This window comes from Apodemus sylvaticus, chromosome 22 (assembly GCF_947179515.1).
Source record: "Apodemus sylvaticus chromosome 22, mApoSyl1.1, whole genome shotgun sequence".
In the NCBI taxonomy this organism is placed as follows: domain Eukaryota; kingdom Metazoa; phylum Chordata; class Mammalia; order Rodentia; family Muridae; genus Apodemus; species Apodemus sylvaticus.
The window spans coordinates 23,907,819-23,930,373 of NC_067493.1; the positions used below are offsets into that span (position 1 = coordinate 23,907,819).

Sequence of the window (22,555 nt, forward strand, 5' to 3'; positions counted from 1 at the left end):
CTGTAGTTTCCCCCTGGTTCCCGGTACAGCCTCTTCTAGTTCTGCCATTGGTGTGTGTGGTGTGGTGTGGTGTGGTGTGGTATATGTGTGTGTGTGTGTGTCTGCCTCTGTCTGTGTCCAGAGGGGTGTGTGTGTGTGTCTATGTCCAGAGGTCAGAGGTGTCTTCCTCAGTTTTTTCTACCTTTTTGAGGTTTGTTGTTGTTTTGTTTTTTGAGACAAGGTTTGTATCCTGAAACTCACTCTGTAGACCAGGACAGCCTCAAAATCATAGAGATCCACCTACCCCTGCCTCTCAAGGCCTAAGACTAAAGGCGTGCACTACCAATGTCTGGCTTGTGCATTTTTAAAATATGGGTTGTAGAGATTCAAACTCGGGTCTTCATTTTTTCTTTCTTCCTTTCTTCCTTCAAGATTTAGTGTGTATACACACACACACACACACACACACACACACACACACACATATATATATATATATATATATATATATATATATATATATATATATATATATATATATACTGTAGCTGTCTTCAGACACACCAGAAGAGGGCATCAGATCCCATTACAGATGGTTGTGAGCCTCCATGTGGTTGCTGGGATTTGAACTCAGGACCTCTGCAAGAGCTGTTAGTGCTCTTAGCTGCTGAGCCATCTCTCCAGCCCCATGATTTTCACAGTAACCACTTTACCAGTCCAGCTGTCATCCCAGCTTCTTGTTAGAACCTGCTGCTCTGCTGTTATTGTGCTTAAGGGTAAGGGTGTGTATATGCATGCGTGCGTGCGTGCGTGTGTGCGTGTGTGTGTGTACATGTGTGCATGTGTGTGTGTGTGTGTGTTAGTTCTCTGGTTGCTCTGATGGAATATCCAACAAAAACATTATTGAAGGAAGGAAGGAAGGAGGCGTTTATTTTGGCTCGTGGTTTGCGTGTGCAGGGTATCACGGCGGGGGAACTCTGCTCAGTCACTGTGCATCTGTGGTCAGGAAGCAGAGAGCGGTAGATGCTGGGGCTCAGCGCGCTTTCTCCTTTAAAAAATGTATTTACTGATTTATGCACATCTATCTGTGTGCGTATATGTGTGTGCAGGTGCATGCGGAGACTGGAAGAGGGTATGGTGTCACCTTCTAGCCCTCCCCTATGTCTTTGAAGCAGGGTCTCTCTCTTCAGAGCTGGAGCTCAAGCCTTCTTGGCTCAGTTGGCAGGCAGGCAGTCCCAGGTATCCTCCTGTCTCCTGTCCCTTGGAGCTGTAGTTATAGGTGTGTGCCAGACGCCTGACTGGTTACGTGGGTGTTGGGGCCTAAACTCTAGTTCTTAGAATGATGAAACAGGTTCTCTTAACTGCTGAGCTGCCCGTGCAGCCACTTTCTTCTCTTTAAAAAAATCTTTTTGCATCTGTCTGTCTGTCTGTCTGTCTTGTGTGAAGGCATGCACATGTCAAGGACAGGACAGCTTGCAGGGATCTCTCCTCTCCGTCCACCACCTAGGAGGTCCCAGGGATCGAACTTGGCCTGCCAGGCTTGCTTACAAGAGCCTCTGCTCACTGAGCCTTCCCCGGCCATGCCACTTCTTACCCAGGCTAAGTCAGCGAGTGACCCAGGGAGTAGTTTTGCCCACCTTCAGGACTGGGACTTTCTGCCTGTCGTGAAAGCTCTGTGGAGACCCCTCATAGGCATGCCCAGGGCCTCACCTGCTAGGTGATTATAGATCCTGGTAGGCTGACAGTAGTGACCATCACAGGATGGACCAGTCAGAGCGAGAACTTCAGGGCCTCAGAGGTAAGGCGTGTCCTGACTGGGCCTCCTCTCCTCTGCCCCCATCTGTACATGGTATTGCTCTCTGCTTCCTATTTTCCCTCCCTCCCCCTTTCGTTCCTCATCCATCCAGTCACTGTAACCGTGTAAGTTAAGAACTTGGTGACTGTGGCTCTGGGGAAAAGGACCCTTCGAGGACCAGGGCCACCTCCCTCCCTGACCCGTCTCTGACCACTCTCACCACTTAAAATTGGTCAGGGTTTTTCTGAGTTGGGCCTGTGTTTTAGATGTCCTAGGCAATCCTGAGCATTACTTCAGGAAGACTTCTGGCCCTACTGTCTCTGCCTCTAGAGACTGGCCCCATCCCACAGGAGGCTGCTTGGCTGTCTCTCTAGCACGTTTGGTTCTGGGCTGTCTGGGCTCACGTGGCCGTGATCTCTGAGCTCCTGTCCTGTGCTTACAGGACCGCCCTCTATCCTAGCCCTTCTGTGGCTCTGGATGGCTGCAGCTCCATCTTCCCGGGGAGACCAGAAGGCTCTGCAGACTCTGAGTTTGTCTTGGGCGGGGACAGTGCTCTTCAGGACTCTGAAGTTTTCGGGGTGCAGGGAGATGATAGATGGGGTGCAGGAGCTCAGGTGCTGTATCTCAAGTGGGATCTTGACCTGTGAGGGTCCTGAACATGGCCTACTTTAGACCCTGTCAAGGGTACCCAGAGAGGGTCCTCAGTGGCACTTCTGAGTCATCTGTGTTGGCGGTCTCTGTCACCTGAGACATTGCTGGGCCAGGCTAAGGCTGACTGCTTTGATCAGTTTATTTATTTACTGAGACAGAGGCTTACGTAGCCCAAATTGACTTTAATTTGCCGTGTATACCTGGCACCTCCCTACAGGGGGCATGCAACCTCGGGCTGCTAGGCACGCCGTTTGCCATTCCTAGCCTTTTCTCCTCGATAATAGCATGTTTGTTGATCATGTGCGTGCGTGCGTGCGTGCGTGCGTGCGTGTGTGTGTGTGTGTGTGTGTGTGTGTATGTGCGCGCATGTGTACATATACATGTGGACTTGTTACCATGTTAGCCTATGTGTGTCAAGGTCAGAAGACAGCCTGTAGGAGCCGATTCCCTTTCTTTCTACCATGTGAGTTCCGGGAATTGAACTCAGGTCATCGGGCTTAGCACAAGCACCTTTACCAGGGTCTCCCTGTCATTTTTAATTCTTAAGTATATTTCTTGGGGCCGCAGAGATGGTTCAGTGGCCTCTAGGGGTTATTGTGGAGCCGTCCTTCTCTGGACTCCTAGCACATCATGCAGACTTGAGGATAGCATATGTAGACACATGGGCATACCATGTACAAGCCTAAAATAAATAAAAATGAAAGAAAATGGCGTCAGTTTTGTGTGTTCATGCATATGTATAGGCCTGGGCACGGTACTGTGCACATGTAGAGGTCAGAGGATATTTTGCAGGAGTCCAGGTCTCTCCTCTGTGGGTTTAGAGGATTAAACTTGAACTCTGGTCTTCAGGCTTGGTAGAAAGTACCTTGGTCCACCAAGCCTCCTCTGTGCCCCATACCCCCACTTTTTTTTCTGGGGTTAAAGGCATGTACCACCGTGCCTGTTTGATAGATTTTTATTGTGTTTAAACTTGTATCTGAGCCAGGTGGTGGTGGCGCACGCCTTTAATCCCAACACTTGGGAGGCAGAGGCAGGTGGATTTCTGAGTTCGAGGCCAGCCTGGTCTACAGAGTGAGTTCCGGGACAGCCAGGGCTACACAAAGAAACCCTGTCTCGAAAATAAAATAAAATAAAATAAAATAAAATAAAATAAAATAAAATAAAATAAAATAAATAAACTTGTATTTGCTAGTGTGATTTTCACCACAGGTGAGTGGCAGACAGGCTTGTGGGGTGTGAAGGACGGATGGAAAGTTGTTGGGTCAAAGACCCCCTCAGTGGGGTTCAGGGGTCCTGAGGGACGGTGCTGCTGGGGTTGCTGGAGGGTTCTGTAGACGAGGGGAGGGTTGTGAAGGTGTAATGGGAGTCTGGACTACTGCTGGCTGGGGACTCACTGCCACCTTTGGTCCCCAGGGCATGGCCGGGCTGATGATGACTGTAATCAAGTCAGGCACCGTGAGGATCGGCTGCTAGGGACACGGCTGGACCGCGACCAGGAGAAGCTGCTCCGGTGAGGGCTTGGGGGGCCTGTGAGGGCGGGGGTGGGGTGGGGGGTGGGGGGAGCTCCTGGAGCAGGGATGATGCGGTGACCTCTGCTCTGCCATGGTCCTTGAGAGCCAGTTACTTTAGGCTTGTCTGTCATGTGACTCAAGGCCTCTCCAGCCACTGTGAAGAGCCTTCGCTGACCCCAGGCTCGCTCTAAGTGCCTGTCAGCTCCCTGGGCGGTGGCTCTCTCTCACTCCGTCCCCATTCCTGAGCTATCAACTGTTCCCATACCTCTGTCTCCCTTTGTAGAGAAAGTAAGGAGCTGGCTGACTTGGCCCGTCTACACCCCACCAGCTGCGCTCCCAATGGTCTGAACCCTAACCTCATGGTGACCGGTGGCCCGACGCTGGCAGGCTCAGGACGCTGGTCTGCTGATCCCGCGGCTCACTTGGCCACGAACCCCTGGCTGCCTCGCTCAGGGAGCACATCCATGTGGCTTGCCGGACACCCTTATGGTGAGTGTAGCTTGTGGGGTTTCTTTCCTGGAGGGGGGAAAGCTGGGACCGAGTTCCTCTTTCTCTGGCTCCCCGTAAGGTGGGGTGACATACCTGTCCCCAGTCTGCCTGAACTCTTAAGGCTCCTTTGCATATTCTCAGTGGACATCAGGGACTGCGGTGCTGTCAGTGGGCTGGGAACCTCCTGACATTTGTGTAAACTTGGCTTTCTCCCCCTAGGCCTGGGACCCCCCTCTTTGCACCAGGGCATGGCCCCTGCATTTCCACCTGGCTTAGGGGGCTCCTTACCGTCAGCTTACCAGTTCGTCAGGGACCCCCAGTCTGGCCAGCTGGTGGTTATCCCTAGTGATCACCTGCCTCATTTTGGTAAGTGGCCCCTGAGTCACAGCCAGGGACTTCTTCTGGCTACCCATGGAGATGGAACAGCTCTGTGTATGGGGTGGGGACAAGGGTGTCCAGGGAAGCCCGGACCTCAGTTGTGTCCAGAGAGCAGATCTTGGGAATTCTGTGAGAATTCATTTAGGGTCACCTGTGGAGACTGGGTGTCCTTGTCCCTTCTGGGGCCCACTCTGCAGACCACAGAGTATAGTTCCCGTGGTGGCTTTGGTATCATTCTGCAGGGTCGCGTGCTCCATCCTACATGGGGGTTCAGGCAGAGTTGTGGCGCACGCAAATGTAGGGTGAGGGGTGATCTTCCAGCCTGGGGAAGCCAGCGGGTGCCTGTTGTGTCTGCACTGGACCTCAGTGTCTCCCTCTGGAAATGGGGTGGGAGCCCGCCCAGGAGCTGGGGCTGTGGGTGTAGCCCCTGGTGTTTGTCTTCACAGCTGAGCTGATGGAGCGCGCGGCAGTGCCTCCCCTCTGGCCGGCCCTCTACCCGCCAGGCCGCAGCCCCCTGCACCACGCCCAGCAGCTGCAGCTCTTCTCCCAGCAGCACTTTCTGCGGCAGCAAGAGCTGCTCTACCTGCAGCAGCAGGCGGCACAGGCCCTGGAGCTGCAGCGGAGCGCACAGCTGGTGGTGAGTCCTGGGCCCTGCACAACCTGAAGGTAGTGGCAATCAGGGAGGGCTCCCTGTAGGAAGAAGCATCTGAAGAGAGACCTTGGGTGTCATGGATGGCACCGGGAACATATAAGGACCCCAGTGAGCAGTGGAAAGAAACCCAAGACTTGACCTGTAGATTGGAGGTGCTTGTTCTGGGAATACCCAAAGGGTCTCAGAGGATCCTCTCTGTCTTTGGAAGTTATCTCTATCTATGGTCTAGAAGTTTCTGCTTCCAGGAAGTTGGGGTACTAGGAGTAGGTAGTTACTCAGTTCTTAGGTCCAGGGGTCCACAGGAGCAGCAGGTGTGTGGAGTTGTCCTGTGCTTTGGGTACTGGCTTTTGCAGAGCTAGGTTTCTCAGATATGTCCCCACTGAGGTGCTTAGATAATGCAACTTAGTACTGAGTCAGTACTAAGTACTCCGTCATGAGCACAGTGCGTGGTGCCAAGGCGTGGGCTCTCCCGTTATTGTCAAGGGCTTCTTGCTTTAACTGAGAGCGTCCCAGCTGGGCCAGCGTCCTGATGGAGATCTCTACCTGCCTGCTGTCAAGGAGTTTCGGGCCATGGCCCCTCCTCGCAACACCCAGGGCGCTGTGCCCTGCCCCCGGCCCGCTCTCTGGGTTCTGTAGAATGCCACGTTTATTACATGTGCGCCATGGTAGAATGTCTGTGGTGGATTGATTACCTTGGGGCGGGGAGGGCTGGGTGGCCTGGACCTTGGATCTTGCCTGATATTTTCTGGAGCAGGAAGCTCCTGGGACTGGGCAGGCGATGGTTCCCGCCATGCTGACCCCACCCCATCTCCCGGTCCTTAGCAGGAACGGTTGAAAGCACAGGAGCATCGCACAGAGATGGAGGAGAAGATGAGTAAGAGAAGCCTGGAGACCCCGGGCAAGGCCGGCCTGAGTGCTGCAGGCCCCGGGCTGCTGCCTCGCAAGTCTGCCGGCCTGGCTGCCGGCCCGGCAAGCAGCCACAGCAAGGCCGTGAGCCCACCCCCGTCTCCCCGAGCCTCCCCCGTGACCTCGCTGAAGGCCAAGGTCATCCAGAAGGTAGAGGATGTGTCTAAGCCTCCGGCCTATACCTACCCCGCCACACCTAGCTCGCACCCCAGCAGCCCACCACCTGCCTCCCCGCCTCCCACCCCTGGGCTCGCCCGCAAGGAAGAGGCTCCCGAGAACGTGGTGGAGAAGAAAGACCTGGAGTTGGAGAAGGAGGCGCCCAGCCCGTTCCAGGCCCTGTTCACAGGTGGGACGCTGAGATCCTGAGTGTTCCTTGGTGGCCTGGTTTCCTCTCTCTGCTGGTCTGTTCATTTGCTCATTCATTCATTCATTCATTCATTCACTGGCTTCATTCATTCATTCATTCACTGGTTCTATTCATTCACTCACTCACTCACTCACTCACTCACTCACTCACTCACTCTTGCTGAGTACTCTGTAGAGCCTATTACCCAACTCTGAAATGAATGGCAGCTGAGATTTCTTCCCTGTCCCTTGTAAGTGGAGTGCAGGGGACATAGGCCTGATGGTGTCCCTGCAGGGGGATGGATGCTCAAAGCATAGTAAAAAGCCAGACCTGTAAATGCTGCGTGTACCCATCCGGGCAGCGTCCTTGACTCCCGACAGGTGCTGTCCCAGTGCCTGGTGGTCATCAGGACTAGCTGCAGGTGGCTTTCGGGGCTGGGGTATGTGTCCTCGTGAGGTTGTATTTGGGTGCTAATTCAGAATGGCGTATCAGTGCTGTGTTAGTTTGCACCGGGATTGCCCTCCTCTGGAGCCATTTGGTGTCATGCCGTGCTAAGGCCAAGCACACGTCTGTCCTGGAGCAAACACCCCCACACTGCTGTTCTTTGTTAGGGCTCCTGTTGGGCGCTGCCCAGGTGTGTGTCAGGCCTGAAGCTGCTGCGGTCAGCCCCGCCTCTTAGGGTAAAACTGTGCTACTATCCTATGCTACCTGGTCTGGCCTTGAACTCACAGCCTCTGAGTGCTGGCATTAAGGCATGTTTTACCATGGCCAGCTGCTATGAGCGATTTGAACACATGCCTTATTGGCGTGAGACACAGCCTGGACTGACTGACAGATCTTCATAGAGCGTTTGCTTCTGGTCCAGTCTTGATTCATCTTCATGAGGAAAAGATAGTGGCCGCTGACTTTGCTCTGCAAGGCTCAGACATGTAGAAGGGTCCTGGGTTATTTCAGAGGGCAGTGGAGGTGGGGCAGGTGGCCAGTGCTACCCACCCTGCAGCTGGTCAAGCAAGGGACAGTTGGTTATATGATGTCTTTTCTGACTCAGGTTATGGGGATAGGTCAGAGCGTTGGGGAGGCCCCTGCACTGACTTCTTCTGTCCTTGACAGATATCCCTCCCAGGTATCCATTCCAAGCCCTGCCTCCGCACTACGGACGACCCTACCCCTTCCTGCTGCAACCCACAGCGGCTGCTGATGCCGATGGCCTCGCCCCAGATGTGCCACTCCCCGCTGATGGGCCCGAGCGCCTGGCACTGTCCCCTGAAGACAAGCCCATCTGCCTGTCACCCTCGAAGATCCCAGAGCCTCCTCGGGACAGCCAGGAGGAGGAGGAGCCGCTGGCGGACCGGGAAGTGAAGGCTGAAGTTGAGGATATCGAAGAGGGTCCCACAGAGCTGCCTCCCCTCCAGTCACCTTTGGCCCTGCCTGTCCCAGAGACCATGGTGGCTGGGAGCCCTGCAGGTGGCTGTGGAGGTAGTCCTCTAGAGGCCCAGGCGTTGAGCACAGCAGGTCCGGGCTGCCGAGAGCCCTCTGAAGTGTCAGACTTCGCACAGGTTGCTGAGCCGCAGATGGAACTACCGAGTGGGACAGAGCCCTGCATGGCTGCCCTGGAGCTGGGGACACAGCTGACACCTGAGCCGCTGGTGGAGACTAAGGAAGAGCCGGTGGAGGTGCCCCTGGATGTGCCGATGGAGGAGGCCACGGCAGAGGCAGGGCCTGAGGACAGTCTGCCCCAGCCATCCTTGACTGAGCCTCTGGCCAGCCTTGAGCTCTCAGACTGTGATTTGCCTGTCCCAGAGGGCCAGTGTCTCAATCTGGAGGCCCAGGAGGCTGCACCTGCTCCTGCCAGTACCTGCTCTCTGGAAGAAAGCCACTCCGAACCGCTCCTGCCTGGCCTGGATGACCCACTGGCCGGCATGAATGCTCTGGCAGCTGCAGCTGAGCTGCCCCAGGCCAGGCCTCTGCCCTCCCTGGGTCCCGGAGTCCCAGCCGGGGAGAAGCTGGACACAGCCCCCAGCCTAGTCCTGGAACACAGCTTCCTACAGGGCATCACCCTCCTGAGTGAGATCGCCGAGCTGGAGCTGGACCGGAAGGGCCAGGAGGTTACAGGTAAGCATTGGGCTGAAGGCTTCCAAGATTCTTACTCAGTGGTGGGGGTGCATGTCTTTAATCTCAGCATTCCTGAGCTATGATTTGCCTGGTCCAGAACCCAGTGTCTGAACCTGCAGGCCCAGGTCTATCTCTGTGGTTCTAGGCCAACCTGGTCTGGGCTATCCAGAGCTTCAGAGCAAGCAGATTTACAGATGTAGATTTTTTTTTTCTTGAAAACTTCCAAGATCACCAGAATATGTCTTTTTGTTGTTGTTGTTGTTCTGTTCTGTTTTTGCTTTTAATTATAAAACCAGGCTATAAAACTTTCTGAGGCAGGAGGATTGTGAGTTTAAGGCCAGTTGAACTAGAATGTAAGGCCAACCAGGTGGTAGTGGCGCACACTCCCAACACTCTGGGAGGCAGAGGCAGGCAGATTTCTGAGTTCGAGGCCAACCTGGTCTACAGAGTGAGTTCCAGGACAGCTAGGGCTATACAGAGAAACCCTGTCCCAGAAAAACCAAATCCAAAAAAAACCAAAAAAAAAAAAAAAAGAGAGAGAGAGAGAATATAAGGCCAGCTGAGGCAACTAGTTTAGACCCTGTTTTCACCATAAAAAATAAAAAGAGATCTGGGGTGTGGCTCAGTTGTAAAGCCCCTGCCTAGACTCCCCCAGACTGGGGGCGTGGCTCAGTGGTAGAGCCCCTGCCTAGAATCCCCCAGGGAGGGGCTGGGGCGTGGCTCAGTGGTAGAGCCCCTGCCTAGACTCCCCCAGGGAGGGGCTGGGGGCGTGGCTCAGTGGTAGAGCCCCTGCCTAGAATCTCCCAGGGAGGGGCTGGGGGCGTGGCTCAGTGGTGGAGCCCCTGCCTAGAATCCCCCAGGGAGGGGCTGGGGGCGTGGCTCAGTGGTGGAGTGCTTGCTTTAGCCATTGACCATGGGTTCCATGTCCAGTATTGAATAGCGATGGAAGGAGTGAGAAATGTGTACAACCAGAGGTGCCATTTTGATGGACTTAAGCCTCCAGTTCCACTTCCTGCCTCTGGTATGACGTGTCTTACGAAAGCAGGAGTTTTGAGAGGGTGGGTGGAATGGGGCAGCGAGAGGGGTGACTCTGGGGAACGGCCTACCACAAAGCCCTGATGATCTTGAGAGCCCTGGGACCTACGTAGTAGCAGAGGAAAACTGATTCCCAAAAGTAGTCCTCTGAGTTCCACATGTGTGTTGCTGACATGTGTGTTAGAGCCTGTCTCACCCTCCACAAGGCCCCCCTTCCCCCCAAAAAAGGCAGAGAGAATTTATCTGCTCGTGGAAGCAGAGTTGAGCAATCAGGGCCTGACATTAGGAACAGCCTGGGTGCTGGAAGGCATCTTGAGTTTTTTTCTCCTGCATATCCAGTTGGTTCTTCCTTTTTCCGCCTCTGTCTCCTGTTCTACTTTTCTCTGTTGACCTCATTTTTGCCAGGCTCGCTCTCTTCACTGGGGCTTCCAGTAATTCCTCCCATGCCCGTTGGCCTGCTCAGCTGGGCTGAATGTCTCGTTCCCAGAAGTCCTAGTAAGAACTCCCAAGATGCCTCATCCTGGGCCCACTGGGTGGGGTTCATGCTTTTTTGTAGTACAAAAAGTCTGGGGAGTTGGCACCGAGGGTAACGCGTGAGGACCTTAGTTCAAATCCCTAGAATGCAGATGAAACTGGCTGTGCGTGCATGCCTCTGAAAATTCCTTTGTTGCTACAACAGAACTGGAGGTGGAAAGGGGAGAATTCTGGGAGTGCAGTGCCCTTTGAGCCTGGTGTATACACAAGAACAAGAAATCCTTTCTCAAATAAGGGGAGAGATGGACACCTGACTTGGTGTCTGTCTGAACCTCCCGGTGTGTTCTGTGGGGTTGGGGCCACGTATATATGAATGCACACATGCACACACACCTACGTATGCACTAACATGCATGCACATGTGCACATGCGCGCACACACACACACACACACACACACACACACAGAGGAAGTCCTTTTGTTGGGAAACGGGTTGCCTTCATGCCCCTCTGCACTACTCTGTTGCTTTTTGAGGAACCTCTCCCGATTCTGCTAGAGATAAACCCCCAAATCAAAGGCCAGCTGTGAGCACCAGCTGGGCCCATCTCTCAGTCACCCCCAGTACTGACAGCCACAAGCGGTTCGGTGGGATTTTACTTGACACTTTGCCAGTAGCTGGGCCTCTTTGACTAAGATTTTCTTTCTTTTGGTGTGTGTGTGTAAGACATATGAAGCACAGGCTGGCCTAGGAGTTGGAGCAATTCCCCTGCCTCATCCTTCTGAGTGCTGGGATTGTAAACATGGTGTAGACATATCCAGTCATTTTTCTTTTATTTGTAGATGCCTGACCTTTGCCTGTCTTTGTTTTTAGACTTTGACTCCCTCTGGAAGATACCGTATATACATTAAGTTAGGGCCTACCCTAATAATCTCTAACACAGCCACCTCTGTAGAAACCCTGTACGTAGGCTGCACCCTGATACACCTGGTTGGTTAGGATGATGCACACCTGCCACACTGGTATTTAGCAGGCTGAATCAGGCCTTTCTTGTACCAAGATGACTGGGATTAGAATCCAGTTTGCTAAGTTAGGGGTCACAAACCAGAAAGCTTGGCTTGGATGTGTTGTCTGGTGTGCTTTGGATCAACCAGGCTGGTTGTTTGAAGGGAGAAGGAGCTGGGAAACCTGTCCCCTTCTGTAATTTGGATCAGCCATCCTCTGCCTCACTGAGGATGTTGAAGTGATAGGGGTGGGGCAGAGCAGGCTAGCCCGCTATGCTGGGAACCTGGTGGATTCACTGCTGCATGGAGTTCATTTATTTTACAAATAAAACCTGGCCTGGAGAGATGTCCTAGCTCACCACCCAACATACAAGAATAAAGCCCACCAGCTGGGTGGCACGGAGCTGTAATCCCGGCTGTGAGAGCCAGCGGGGGAACTGTTGTAAATCAAAAAGCTCTGAAGCTGTAGCTCAGGGTAGTGCGTGCCTAACCCAGAGTCCAGGTTCTGTTTGTTGTTCTGTATAAGCCAGTGGGATAGCCTTTCACCCAGCAGAACCAAGAGTGTCTGGGGTTCACAGTCAGACTCTTTGTCCAGGCTAGCCTTGACTCCATGAGGGGCTGTCTCAAACACAAAAAAGAAATGGAGCTGGGAAAAGACTTGTTTAGGAGTCCAAGGCCAGCCTGGTCTACATAGTGAGTCCCAGGTCAGCCAGAGCTACATATCTCAAAACAAAACAAAACAAAATGTCAATAATTATATAAATAAAAATTGAAATAAAATCTCCAAGCCATTGATTTTTTTTTTCAATCAGCGAGGTATCGTCACCTCTGTTGGCTGCAGTAATTCTGGTTGTAACCGGTTCAGGAAGACGCTGTTGCCATCTAGTGGGGGAAGTCAGGGAGACTTCAATGACTGAGGGAGCAGTCATGCAGCGTTAGGAACAGGGGTGTGAATCTGATCATTGTTTAAGTGATGAGATTATTCAGGCACAGAGATTTGCATTTTTTTCTCAAGCATGCTTGGAAGGTACTCCAAAACTGGTTAGCTTTTAGATTGAAAAGAACATATCAATTTTAAAATGCAAAGAGCACCTTCAAGATAGCTCAGTGTGTAAGGCGCTTGCTGCTAATCTGAGTTCGATTCTCTAGAACACAGGATGAAAGTGGAGAACTAATTCCCGAAAGTTGTTCTTTGACCCCCGTATACACACTGTTGTATATGTATGTAGCATGTTTTCTTTCTCTCTGTATCTTTTTTGGTACATGTACATGGGCACATGCACACGCGCACACTCGTGCACATGGCATACACACATGCACACATATGTGCATGTGCACACACACAAGCAATAAAGTAAAATTAAAATAGGCATAGTGTGCACGTCTCAAATTCTAGCACTTAGGAAGCTGGAGCGAGAGGCTCCTGAGTTTGGGGCAGCCCTAGCTGAAGCCAGGCGTAGTCTAACACAGCTCCACTCCTTATATAACAAAGGATGACCTTGAACTCTTGACCCCCCTGCCTTCACTTCCTGGTACTGGGATTAATGTTGTGGACCAGTATGCCTTTTTATATGGTCCCAGGGATTGAACCTCTCAGCCTTGGAGCTTGCTAGACAAGCACATTATCAACTGAGCCAACATCCCTAGCCCTACACTGTATTTTAATATTTCTACGGGAGGCTGGGTGTGTTAGGAATGTTGGAACACGAGAGTACATTCCTGAACTCTAGCACGCACTGCATCACATCTTCCCCCGGAGGAGACTCTGTTGGGACATTCCACCTTTCTCCTTGCTTTCTGCTTTTAAGATACATGTTTTTTTTTTTTTTTTTTGTGCGTGCGTGTGTGTGTGTGTGTGTGTGTGCGCGCGCGCGCGCGCGCACGTGCGCGCGTGCGTGCACGTGTGTGTTAGTGTTATGTGCACATGCCGTGGCATGTGTGTGGAGGTCTGTGAACGACCTCTTGGGGTCTATTTTCCCATTACATCCTGTTTGCCACAGGCCTTGCCAGGTAGCTGGTTCTCTGGGCTTGTGGGAAATTTCCTCTGCCTGACTCCTGTTCACCTTAGGAACACTGGAACTGTAAACATGTGTGACTGTGCTGGGCTTTACCGCGCTCTGGGTATTTGAGACAGTAAGCCTTTCCCTCACCCAGCTACTTCTCTAGTCAAGGTCCTGCTTTTTATCCCTCTCTCTTTTCTTCTTGCTCCTCCCCCTCCTCTCCCCTCCCCCTCCTCTCAAAGGGTTTCTCTGTGAAGCCCTGGCTGTGCTGGAACTCACTTTATAGATCAGGCTAGTCTTGAACTCCTAGAGATCTGCCTGCTTCTGCCTCCCTGCAGAATTAAACCCAGATCCTCCTCAGGAACAGAAAGCCCCCTTACCTGCTGAGCTGACTCCAGCCGTTTGTGCCCCACCCCAGTTTATTTGTTTATTTGGAAAGAGGGTTTCTGTATAGCCTGAGCCCAGTCAGTCCTCCTGCGGGGTGCAGGGTGTGAACCACACCTGGTTCCCTGGACCTGTTTTCTGATGTGGGACATAACATACTCACTAAGGAGAAATCAAGTAGAGACCCCCGGGGATTTCCATTGTCCTGGGAAGGACTTCTGCCAGTGTTTGGTTACTTACTCTAAGGTATTCCTAGCCTTTCACACACGGTACAGTAGATCTCAGTGCTGTGAGGCTGTGTGGTCCAGAGCCAGGGCAAAACTGTGATATCTGGGAGTTTGGTCTGACCTCTTTGATGGCTGGCTGCTTGGGTGCAGCCATCTTGCCAGTGGTCCAGGTTCCAGCACTGACTCACTGGTCTCTCTCCCTTCCCCAGATCCAGAGCCAAACCTAGTCGTGAGACCCTCCCTGGAAAGCCTGCTGGCGGCCAGCAGCCACATGCTGAAGGAAGTGCTGGAGAGCCCTTTCTCAGACCCACTCAAGAACTTGCGGCTTCCACGGGAACTGAACTCCAACAAGAAGTATAGCTGGATGCAGAAGAAAGAGGAACGGGTGAGCTCTCTCGTCCTCCCTCCCTCCTGGAGGCCTGAGAGGCAGGGTGGGGCGGGTGGGCAGGATCCCACCATCCAGCGCCTGCACCTTTCCGCTGTGTGGCCCACAGTGGGTCACCTCCCCTCTCTTGGCTTTCTTTTCTTTTACTTTTTTTTTTAAAAAAGATTTATTATTTATTATATATCAGTACACTGTTGCTGTTTTCAGACACACCAGAAGAGGGTATCCAGTCTCATTACAGATGGTTGTGTTGTGAGCCACCATGTGGTTGCTGGGATTTGAACTCAGGACCTTTGAAAAAGCAGTCAGTGCTCTTAACCTCTGAGCCATCTCTCCAGCCCCTCTCTTGGCCTTCTTATCCTTCTCATACTGTGTCAGACATGCCCCTTGGGTACAGCGTGATGGATCGGCATGAAAGCACCCTGAACATGCAAGCTCTTGTATGTGTGTGTGTGTGTGTAAATAACACACTTGTAATTTACCTCACTAAACCATTTCTGCTGGGTAGTGTTTACGCATGACCTCTTAAGTGTTGATACCACATGGCAAAGTTGGCATTAGGGAACAGCAGTTGCAAGGCTAAGACAGGAGGATTCGAGGGTTCCAGGCCAGGCCAGGCGACTTAGTGAATTCCACACCAACCTGAAATACAAGCGTTAATGCCAGAAACCCTAGATTTGAGCCCAGCATTGGAGAAACTGCACATGGTGGTGTTTACCTGTGATCTCAGTACTCAGGAAGAAGAGAGGGGAATATTAGAAGTTGAAGGTCATCCTTGGCTACATATTGAGTTTGAGGCCATCCTGGCCTACATGAGACATTGTCTCTAAAACAAATCAACCAAAATAGGGGACAGCAATGTGATTCAAGCAAGGAGCGAGATATCAGCAGACAATAGCATCCTTATGATTTCTATCTCCTCTCCTGGTATCCCTTGCAGATGTTTGCTATGAAGTCTTCCTTGGAGGACATGGATGCCCTGGAGCTGGACTTCCGGATGCGACTGGCAGAGGTCCAGCGGCGGTACAAAGAGAAACAGCGGGAGCTGGTCAAGCTCCAGCGACGGCGGGACTCCGGGTGAGTGTCTCCCCAGTTTGTGCCCCGTCCTGGATAGCTGGTCGGTAGGTCGACTTTGGTAGTGGTCAGGTGTGTGCGTGGACCCAAGCGCCCCACTCTGCTTCCCGCCCACCCCAGGTTCCTAGCCGAGCCTGTGAATTCTTTTTAAGGGACAGGCACGAGGATGCCCATAGAAGCCTGGCACGCAGAGGCCCTGGCAGGCCGAGGAAACGGACACACACCCCGAGCGCCCTGTCGCCCCCCTGCAAGAGAGGGAAGAGCCACAGCGGTAGCGGAAAGTAAGGCTGGCCCCTCGGTGGGTTGGGGACTGACTGGTACCCAGCTCGGAAGGGAGGAGCAGGGCCTTGACGGCGCCCACCGCAGGGCACCAGGGGACCTGGTAGTGCCTGGCGTTCTGATCCCTGAACGGCAGCTCCCAGGGAGCCCGGAGTGCTGCCCAGTCCAGGAGGGCAAGCAAAGAGGAGAATGGAAAGACCCTCAGTGGCTTAACTCTAACCTGAACACTTGGCCCTGCCTTCTGCCCCGCCCACTTCCTCACCATTGGAGACAAACTTCTGCTTCTATCCATGGCTCCTCCCTACCGGAAGTATCAATTCAACTCCAGCCTTCTAGGGCAGGCTGCATACATGGCTGTCCTCCCGGGATCCCACAGGAGACCAGGGCTGCTCTCTGGGGACAAGGTCCTCTGCAGCCATTCCAGAGGGGGTCCTCCTGAGGTTGTCTTGATTGCTGGCTGGGATGAGGGCTCTTTCTCCCCAGGGCCAGGCATCTATCCAGATGGGCTGAGTCTCCCTGCAGACCTGTAAGCAGGCCACATGATGAGGTGCTTAAGGAAAGGGGTTGGTACATTGGGGTGGATGGATAGTAGGTGCTTGTTTCCAGTGCTTGGAAACAGAAGGTTGTCTTGGAGTGACCATAGGCAAGGCAGTAGAGTGGTTATGGTCTTGTCATGAGAAAATGGCCCCCATCTTGCAGCATTTTATAGTTAACCTTGGATGTTCCTGACTAGAAAAGAACAAGAGGTGAACATATGTCTGTCACCAGCAGCAGGAGACGGAACGAGAGATGATGAGAAACAGATAAAGCAGCCAGGGCCACTGGCAAAACAGGCCCAGTAAACCCGAGATGTGTTGCCAATCTATTAAACTTACTGCTGGAGTCCTGGCTCCAACCCTCCTCCACCAAAAACAAGCCAGAAGAAGAAAAAAAAAAAAGCCCTAAACTCCCTAAAACAGTCGGTCACAAGTACCGGGTCATAGACATGCCGGGTACAGTAATTGCCTAGTGTGTACAAAGCCATGGGTTCTACCCTTTGGTGCAATTTTGGTAAAGATATGTCTTACTCTGTCTGTGTGTGTGTGTGTGTGTGTGTATGCGCACGCGCGTGCACATGTGTGAATGTGTAAATGTGTGTGTGTTTGTCTGTCTCTGTCACCACATCAGAGAGAGGCTGATGGAGGATGCTGACTTGAAGGTTTTCTTCTTTCTCATTCACCTGTCTCCCCACACTGATTCTTCCGGTGTCCATCACTGTTTCTTCCCACACGGAGAACCCACCCTCAGGACACGGGCGCACTGCCCCTCTTCCTTGTCTTTGGCCTGGTTGAGGTGCTGATCCAAATGGTGTGTTTGGCTTTCAGGCCAGGCAGCAAGTCCTTGCTGACATCAGATGACTATGACCTGGGAGTGGGAATACGGAAGAGACACAAGGGGCCTGAGGAGGAGCAAGAGGCCCTCATCGGCTTGGGGAAGGCCCGCAGCAGGAACCAGAGCTGGGACGATCACGAATCCTCGTCTGATTTCATGAGTCAGGTCAGTCAGCAACTCAGTCTTGCAGATTTACTGAGACAAAGGTCTCAATGCGGAGGACTGTAGGTCATACCTGAGGAACTGAACTTTCTCCGTGGGAGGGGGTCTCTTGATCCCTGCTTCTATAGAGAACCGGTTAGAGTTCGCTTCCTCACTGTTGGGAGAAAAGGAAGGCCCAAGGACCTGGCAAAGGAGCAGGAGGCAGAGGTGGGGCTAAAAGCTACATTGCTTTGTGTGCATTGAGACGTCGCTTCAGCAAGCGGGCGGTTAGATCACACGTGCACAGCCAAATGGCAGTAACGCCGTGGTTTAGCCGTGTAATTGTTTAATGAGCACCTTAGTGTTGCACATGGGCTTGATGCCGTTGTGATTCAGTCTGGCTTCTCCAGGGGGAATTCCTCATCTCTGCAGAGCCCTGAGACCCTGCACTTACGGACTGGGATTCTGAATGCTAATGTTCTGCCTCATGGAGCCTTGTGGGAAGGGGCTCTCAGGATTGCTTTTTGTCATCAGAGGGCAAATGTCACATAAAAGGACTGCATGGGGGAGGTGGATGGTTTGGGAGCTGTGGAGAGGGCTCAGTGTGTAAACCATTTGATGTTCAAGTATAATAACCAGAGTTATTATAACCACTGGTGGGCGTGGTGGTGAATCTGTGATTCCTGATCTTAGGAGGATGGCTGTTGAGACCAGACAGAACAGCCAGCTCTAGGCCTTGTGGTAGCTTGAATGAGAAACCCTGCCTCAGTGTCTAAGGAAGAGAGAGGGAGGGAGGAATATATCCGCTGTCAATCTCCTCTCTGCCTGCATTCAATGCATGTGTGCCTCCTGCACACACACACACACACACACACACACACACACACCATACATATATTCAAAAAAATAAAATTAAGCTACAAAAGATAGCAGCAGGTCATAGTGGTGTGTGCAGGTCCAGCCTGGTCTACATAAAAAGTTCAGCTAGGGCTTCCTAGTGGGACCCCCCCTCTCAGAAAAATAAAATTTAAATAAATAAGAGTGTAAAATAAAGGCATGAAAAGATTGCCTGTTTTTGAACACCAGGATCTCTTTTCTTCTCAGGTCATGGTGAGAGACGCTTCTGTTAATTATCTCAGCAGCGCCACCCCAGCCTCTCCCCTGCCTCCTGCGATTGCTGCCTGATTAAAGATACAGAGCTAGTGCGCAGAAATGGCAGAGCGTTAATGCCTTTGAAACTGCACATTTCATTTCAACAAATGACTACCGTTGGCGATAAACGTGCAAGGAGAAATTTAATCTGTGAAATCTCTAATCATTCTCCCTGGTCCAGGCATCCAAGGCACACTCCGGGCGTTTTCTTGGCAGCTCTGACCCGTTTAGTTGGCCAGGCTGGTTCAGACTGAGCAGCGGCCTCCGGCAGCTGCCGTGGGAGGCCGAGATGTAAAGTTCCACTCTGGGCTGGTTCCAGTCCTGGCTCTTGCTGGTTTATCCAGCTACCTTCTCAACCCATCTGTAGCCCACGTCTTCAGAGTTCTATAGACACGCTCAGACAGGGCTGTGGAAAGCCAGGATTGTTACTATGGCAACAGCTTTTTAATAAGTGATTACTAGGCCAGGCATCTTTAAATACTTGAAATTTTCATGCGTATAGATGTTCACTTGCATGTATATCTGTGCGCCACCTGCGTTCACTGCCTGTGGAGACCAGAAGAGGGTGTCAGATCTCCTGGAACCAGACTCATGGATGGTTGTGGCTGCCTTGTGGGTGCTGGGAATCGAACCTGGCTCCCCAGTGTTCTCAACCATGGAGTTATCTCTCCAGACCCCAGACAAGGCATTTCTAATACGTGCTTTACTTACTGTGTCTGTGTTTTAAAAAGAGCTATTTCTATTATTTATAAATTAATGCACATCCATGTGTGGGTATGTGGGCCCATTACTACAGATGGACACAGCATCCAAAGAGAGTTGTCATGTCCCCTGGAGCTGGATTTACAGGGGGCTGTGTGTTGGGAACCAAGCTTGGGTCCTGTGCAAGAAGATTACAAGATCTAAATCTCTGCACCATCTAACTCCCCACTTTATTTATTTGTATTTGTGTGTAGGGGGTGCAGGTGTGTGTGTAGGTGTGAGTGGGGGCATGTGTGGGTGTATGTGGGTGAGTGTGTGTATGGGTGTGAGCATATGTGAGTGGGTGTATGTGTTGGAGGGTATATGGGTATGTGTGTGTATGCATGTGTGGTCATGTGTGTCGGGTACCCTTGGAAGTCAGAGTCTGTTTTCTCCATTATTTAGGTCCTAGGGAATTAAACTTGGGTCTTCAGGCTTGGTGACCCGTACCTTCAACCTGCTGGGCAGTCTCACCGGCCTGAATACGTGTTACATGGATATTACTAACCCTGGTTATCCTCATGATACCCTCGCGATGCTCAGACCCAGACAGCCCCATTTCAGATGGAAGGATTGAGGACTAGTTAGTTAAACAGTTTACCCCAAGTCTAGAGGATATGGGATAGTAGTCAGCTCGGTTTCCTAAGCATTGTGACCTGAGACTCGCTTTCCTAGTTGGTTGTATGTCTTAAAAACTGTGACCTTCCTTCGTCCCCAGCTGAAGATTAAGAAGAAAAAGATGGCGAGCGACCAGGAGCAGCTGGCGAGCAAGCTGGACAGAGCCCTCTCCCTCACAAAGCAAAACAAACTGAAGGCACCCTTCAAGTTTTCCGACAGCCCCGGGGGGAAACCGAAAACCAGTGGGGGCTGTGGCAGGTTCTTGACACAGTATGACGGCCTGCTGGGCAAGGACCGGAAAGCGCTGGCCAAAGGACTCGGCTTGGCTCTGAAACCCTCCAGAGAAGGTAAACACAAAACAGCTTCCAAAGCCAGGAAGATGGAGGGGGGCTTCCAGGCCAGAGGCCAGCCCAAGTCTGTCCATTCTCCATTTGCCTCGGGAGTAAGCAGTCAGTCTTACAGTAAGTACAGCCTTGAGCATCGCTGGGTGGCACGCTGATCTCATCTGCTCCTAATCTATCTCACCCTCCTGAGGGACTTCAGGGTTTCTTGCTGCTTTGCCCTGTGCTGAGGTTAGATGTGTGCCGCCCCCCTCCAAAAAAAAAAAAAAAAAAAAAAAAACCCTGAAATTTCGCCACTGAGTAGCAGATGCACTGTTGGACAGACTTGCGATCTGTGGGCGGAGGCAGATGTTAGCGTCTGGCCTTCCACTGGCCTGCCGGAAGCCGTCATTATGGAGACCTTGCGCCGTAGAGTTTGTAGCCACTTAGCTTAGAGAGTCGTGGAGAGTGACTTCTTCCGTGTGCTAGAGGTGACGGCTTCCTTTGTCTGTAGGACGTGGGTCATTTGTGTCATTCATGTCCCCATTCACGCATGCCTACACATCCACACACATCTACACTTCCACACAGGTCTACATATCCAATACCCACACACAACCCACACACCCATACGTGCTCGCAAATGGGCGGTAGTATCAGTGGGTTATGGAGGAGTTGGGAGAAGCCTGAGAAGGACGAGACGAACTGGAATGGATCAGGTCCTGTCTGATACACTTGCCCATTACAGCTCGCTGCCGTGACTAGACGCGTCCTCACTTTGATCCTGTCTACTACAATAGCTGTGTGTGACTAGGGAGCCAGGGATATGAAGCAGCCTACGGGACCAAGGGACTGACTGAGCTGTTAATCCATTTAAGTTGAGACTGGCCTTGTGAGTGTTCAGAGCAAGGCAGCTCTCCTTGGCCTCTTGTGGGCCTCGGGCCTCTGCCTGACAGGGGCATAGGTACACACTCTGTATGGACGGATACCTGATGTCTTAGACAGGCAGGAACAAGGAGATGGCTGTTTGGAAAGACAGGAGCAGCTTCTGCCCTCTAGCCCGCGTCACAGAGGTTGACTTGGCGTCCGCAGGGTTTGCATATATTTTGTCAGAGTCACTGCGTTTTAGACTTGGCTAGATAGACCCTGGTTCCTGAGAATTGTGTGTGGGTATGAGTTTGAATGTCAGCTGAAAAAAAAAAGATAACACGTGTTTCTTCTCCGTTTTTTTGCTGGTAGTGTGGGGAAGGTGATCTGGATAGAACTGGATCTAGATATTGCCAGATAGGAGTGCTTCTCCAGCTCTGAGTTCCCCCCTGTGTCTTCCTCTCCTTTCCATCTGGGTACAAAATGTCTTTGTGTAGCCATTGCTGGTCTAAACTTGAGTTTTCAATCCACTCGCCTCCGCCACCTGAGCGCAGGGAGAGTGGATGCGCGCCTCTGAGCCCCGCTTCCTTAGTGTGCTTTGCTCGCCTCTTGAAAAATGATTTATTTGCGTGTGTGTGTGTGTGTGTGTGTGTGTGTGTACATACATGGGTGCATATGGGTGTGTCTGAAGGTCAGAATAAGGTGTTGGATTCTCTAGAGCTGCAGTTATAGGCGACTGTGAGTTACCACGTGGGTGGTGGGACCAGAACCTGGGCTGTCTAGAAGAACAAATGCGTGTAACTGCTGGGCTACGTCATTAGCTCAGTGTTTCCGGTTCTTTCCCTCCCTTCCCCTATTATCTCCTTTCCCCACTTCCTTACCCCCACTCCCTCTCCCTTCTCAACAGGGTGTAGCCTTGGTGGGCTTAGAATTCACTATATAGCTAAGGCTGGCCTTGAACTCACAGAGCTCTCTCTGCCTGTGCCTCCCGAGTGCTGAGATTAAAGGAATGTACCTGGCACACAGTTTAAACTCACAGTTTTATAAGCTTTGGAGTTCAGGCACTGTCCTAGGCTTCCCCAGTGTGAGTTCAGAGAGGGGGACTGTGCCAGCCATAGGGTTAAGTTGCTGTGATGTGTGAATCATGTACGCTTTTAGTTCACCTGGGGGCGTCTCCAGGACCAACGACGCTCCAGTGGGTATGAGACCCACCCCCCTCAGCCTTACGCACCAGGAACATGTTAGATTGTGTTAGTGGCAGTGTCCCTCACACCCGAAGGGCTTGATCACTTAATCTCTGTCTCTGGTCCTCAACAAGGAGAGAAGGAGCTTGAAAGACTTGTGACAGTGAGTGGAAGGGAGCGGTGGTGGCGGTGGCCTCCTGCTTTTCCAGTTGGGACTGGAAGACATGAACATCATGTCACACCTGATGTATTTTTATGGAAGGCCAGGTTGGCCGAATGTCACTTCTAGGCCTCTGTGGCCTTGGAAGGAACAAGTTAGAACACGAGAGGGGGATGGTGGTGCAGTGGTTAGCGCTTACAGCGTAAGCTTTGCAGACCCGAGTGCAGTCCTCAGAACCCATAGTGGAAGGAGAGAGCCAATACCATCTCACTTCCACATGTGCCTGTTGTGATACGTGTTGTGTGTGTGTGTGTGTGTGTGT

At 52.1% G+C, this 22,555-nt stretch overlaps 1 protein-coding gene across 1 annotated transcript in view; it reads left to right on the plus strand.

The window, feature by feature from the left end:
• Positions 1–22,555, plus strand: part of Tnrc18 (trinucleotide repeat containing 18) — a 91,865-nt gene that overhangs the window by 36,641 nt on the left and 32,669 nt on the right. The window contains 11 exon segments of the mRNA XM_052168745.1: positions 3,839–3,935; positions 4,220–4,425; positions 4,645–4,791; positions 5,250–5,440; positions 6,278–6,707; positions 7,818–8,819; positions 14,151–14,326; positions 15,267–15,403; positions 15,553–15,681; positions 17,044–17,215; positions 19,803–20,163. Of these exon segments, the coding sequence (XP_052024705.1) occupies positions 3,839–3,935; positions 4,220–4,425; positions 4,645–4,791; positions 5,250–5,440; positions 6,278–6,707; positions 7,818–8,819; positions 14,151–14,326; positions 15,267–15,403; positions 15,553–15,681; positions 17,044–17,215; positions 19,803–20,163 (3,048 nt within the window).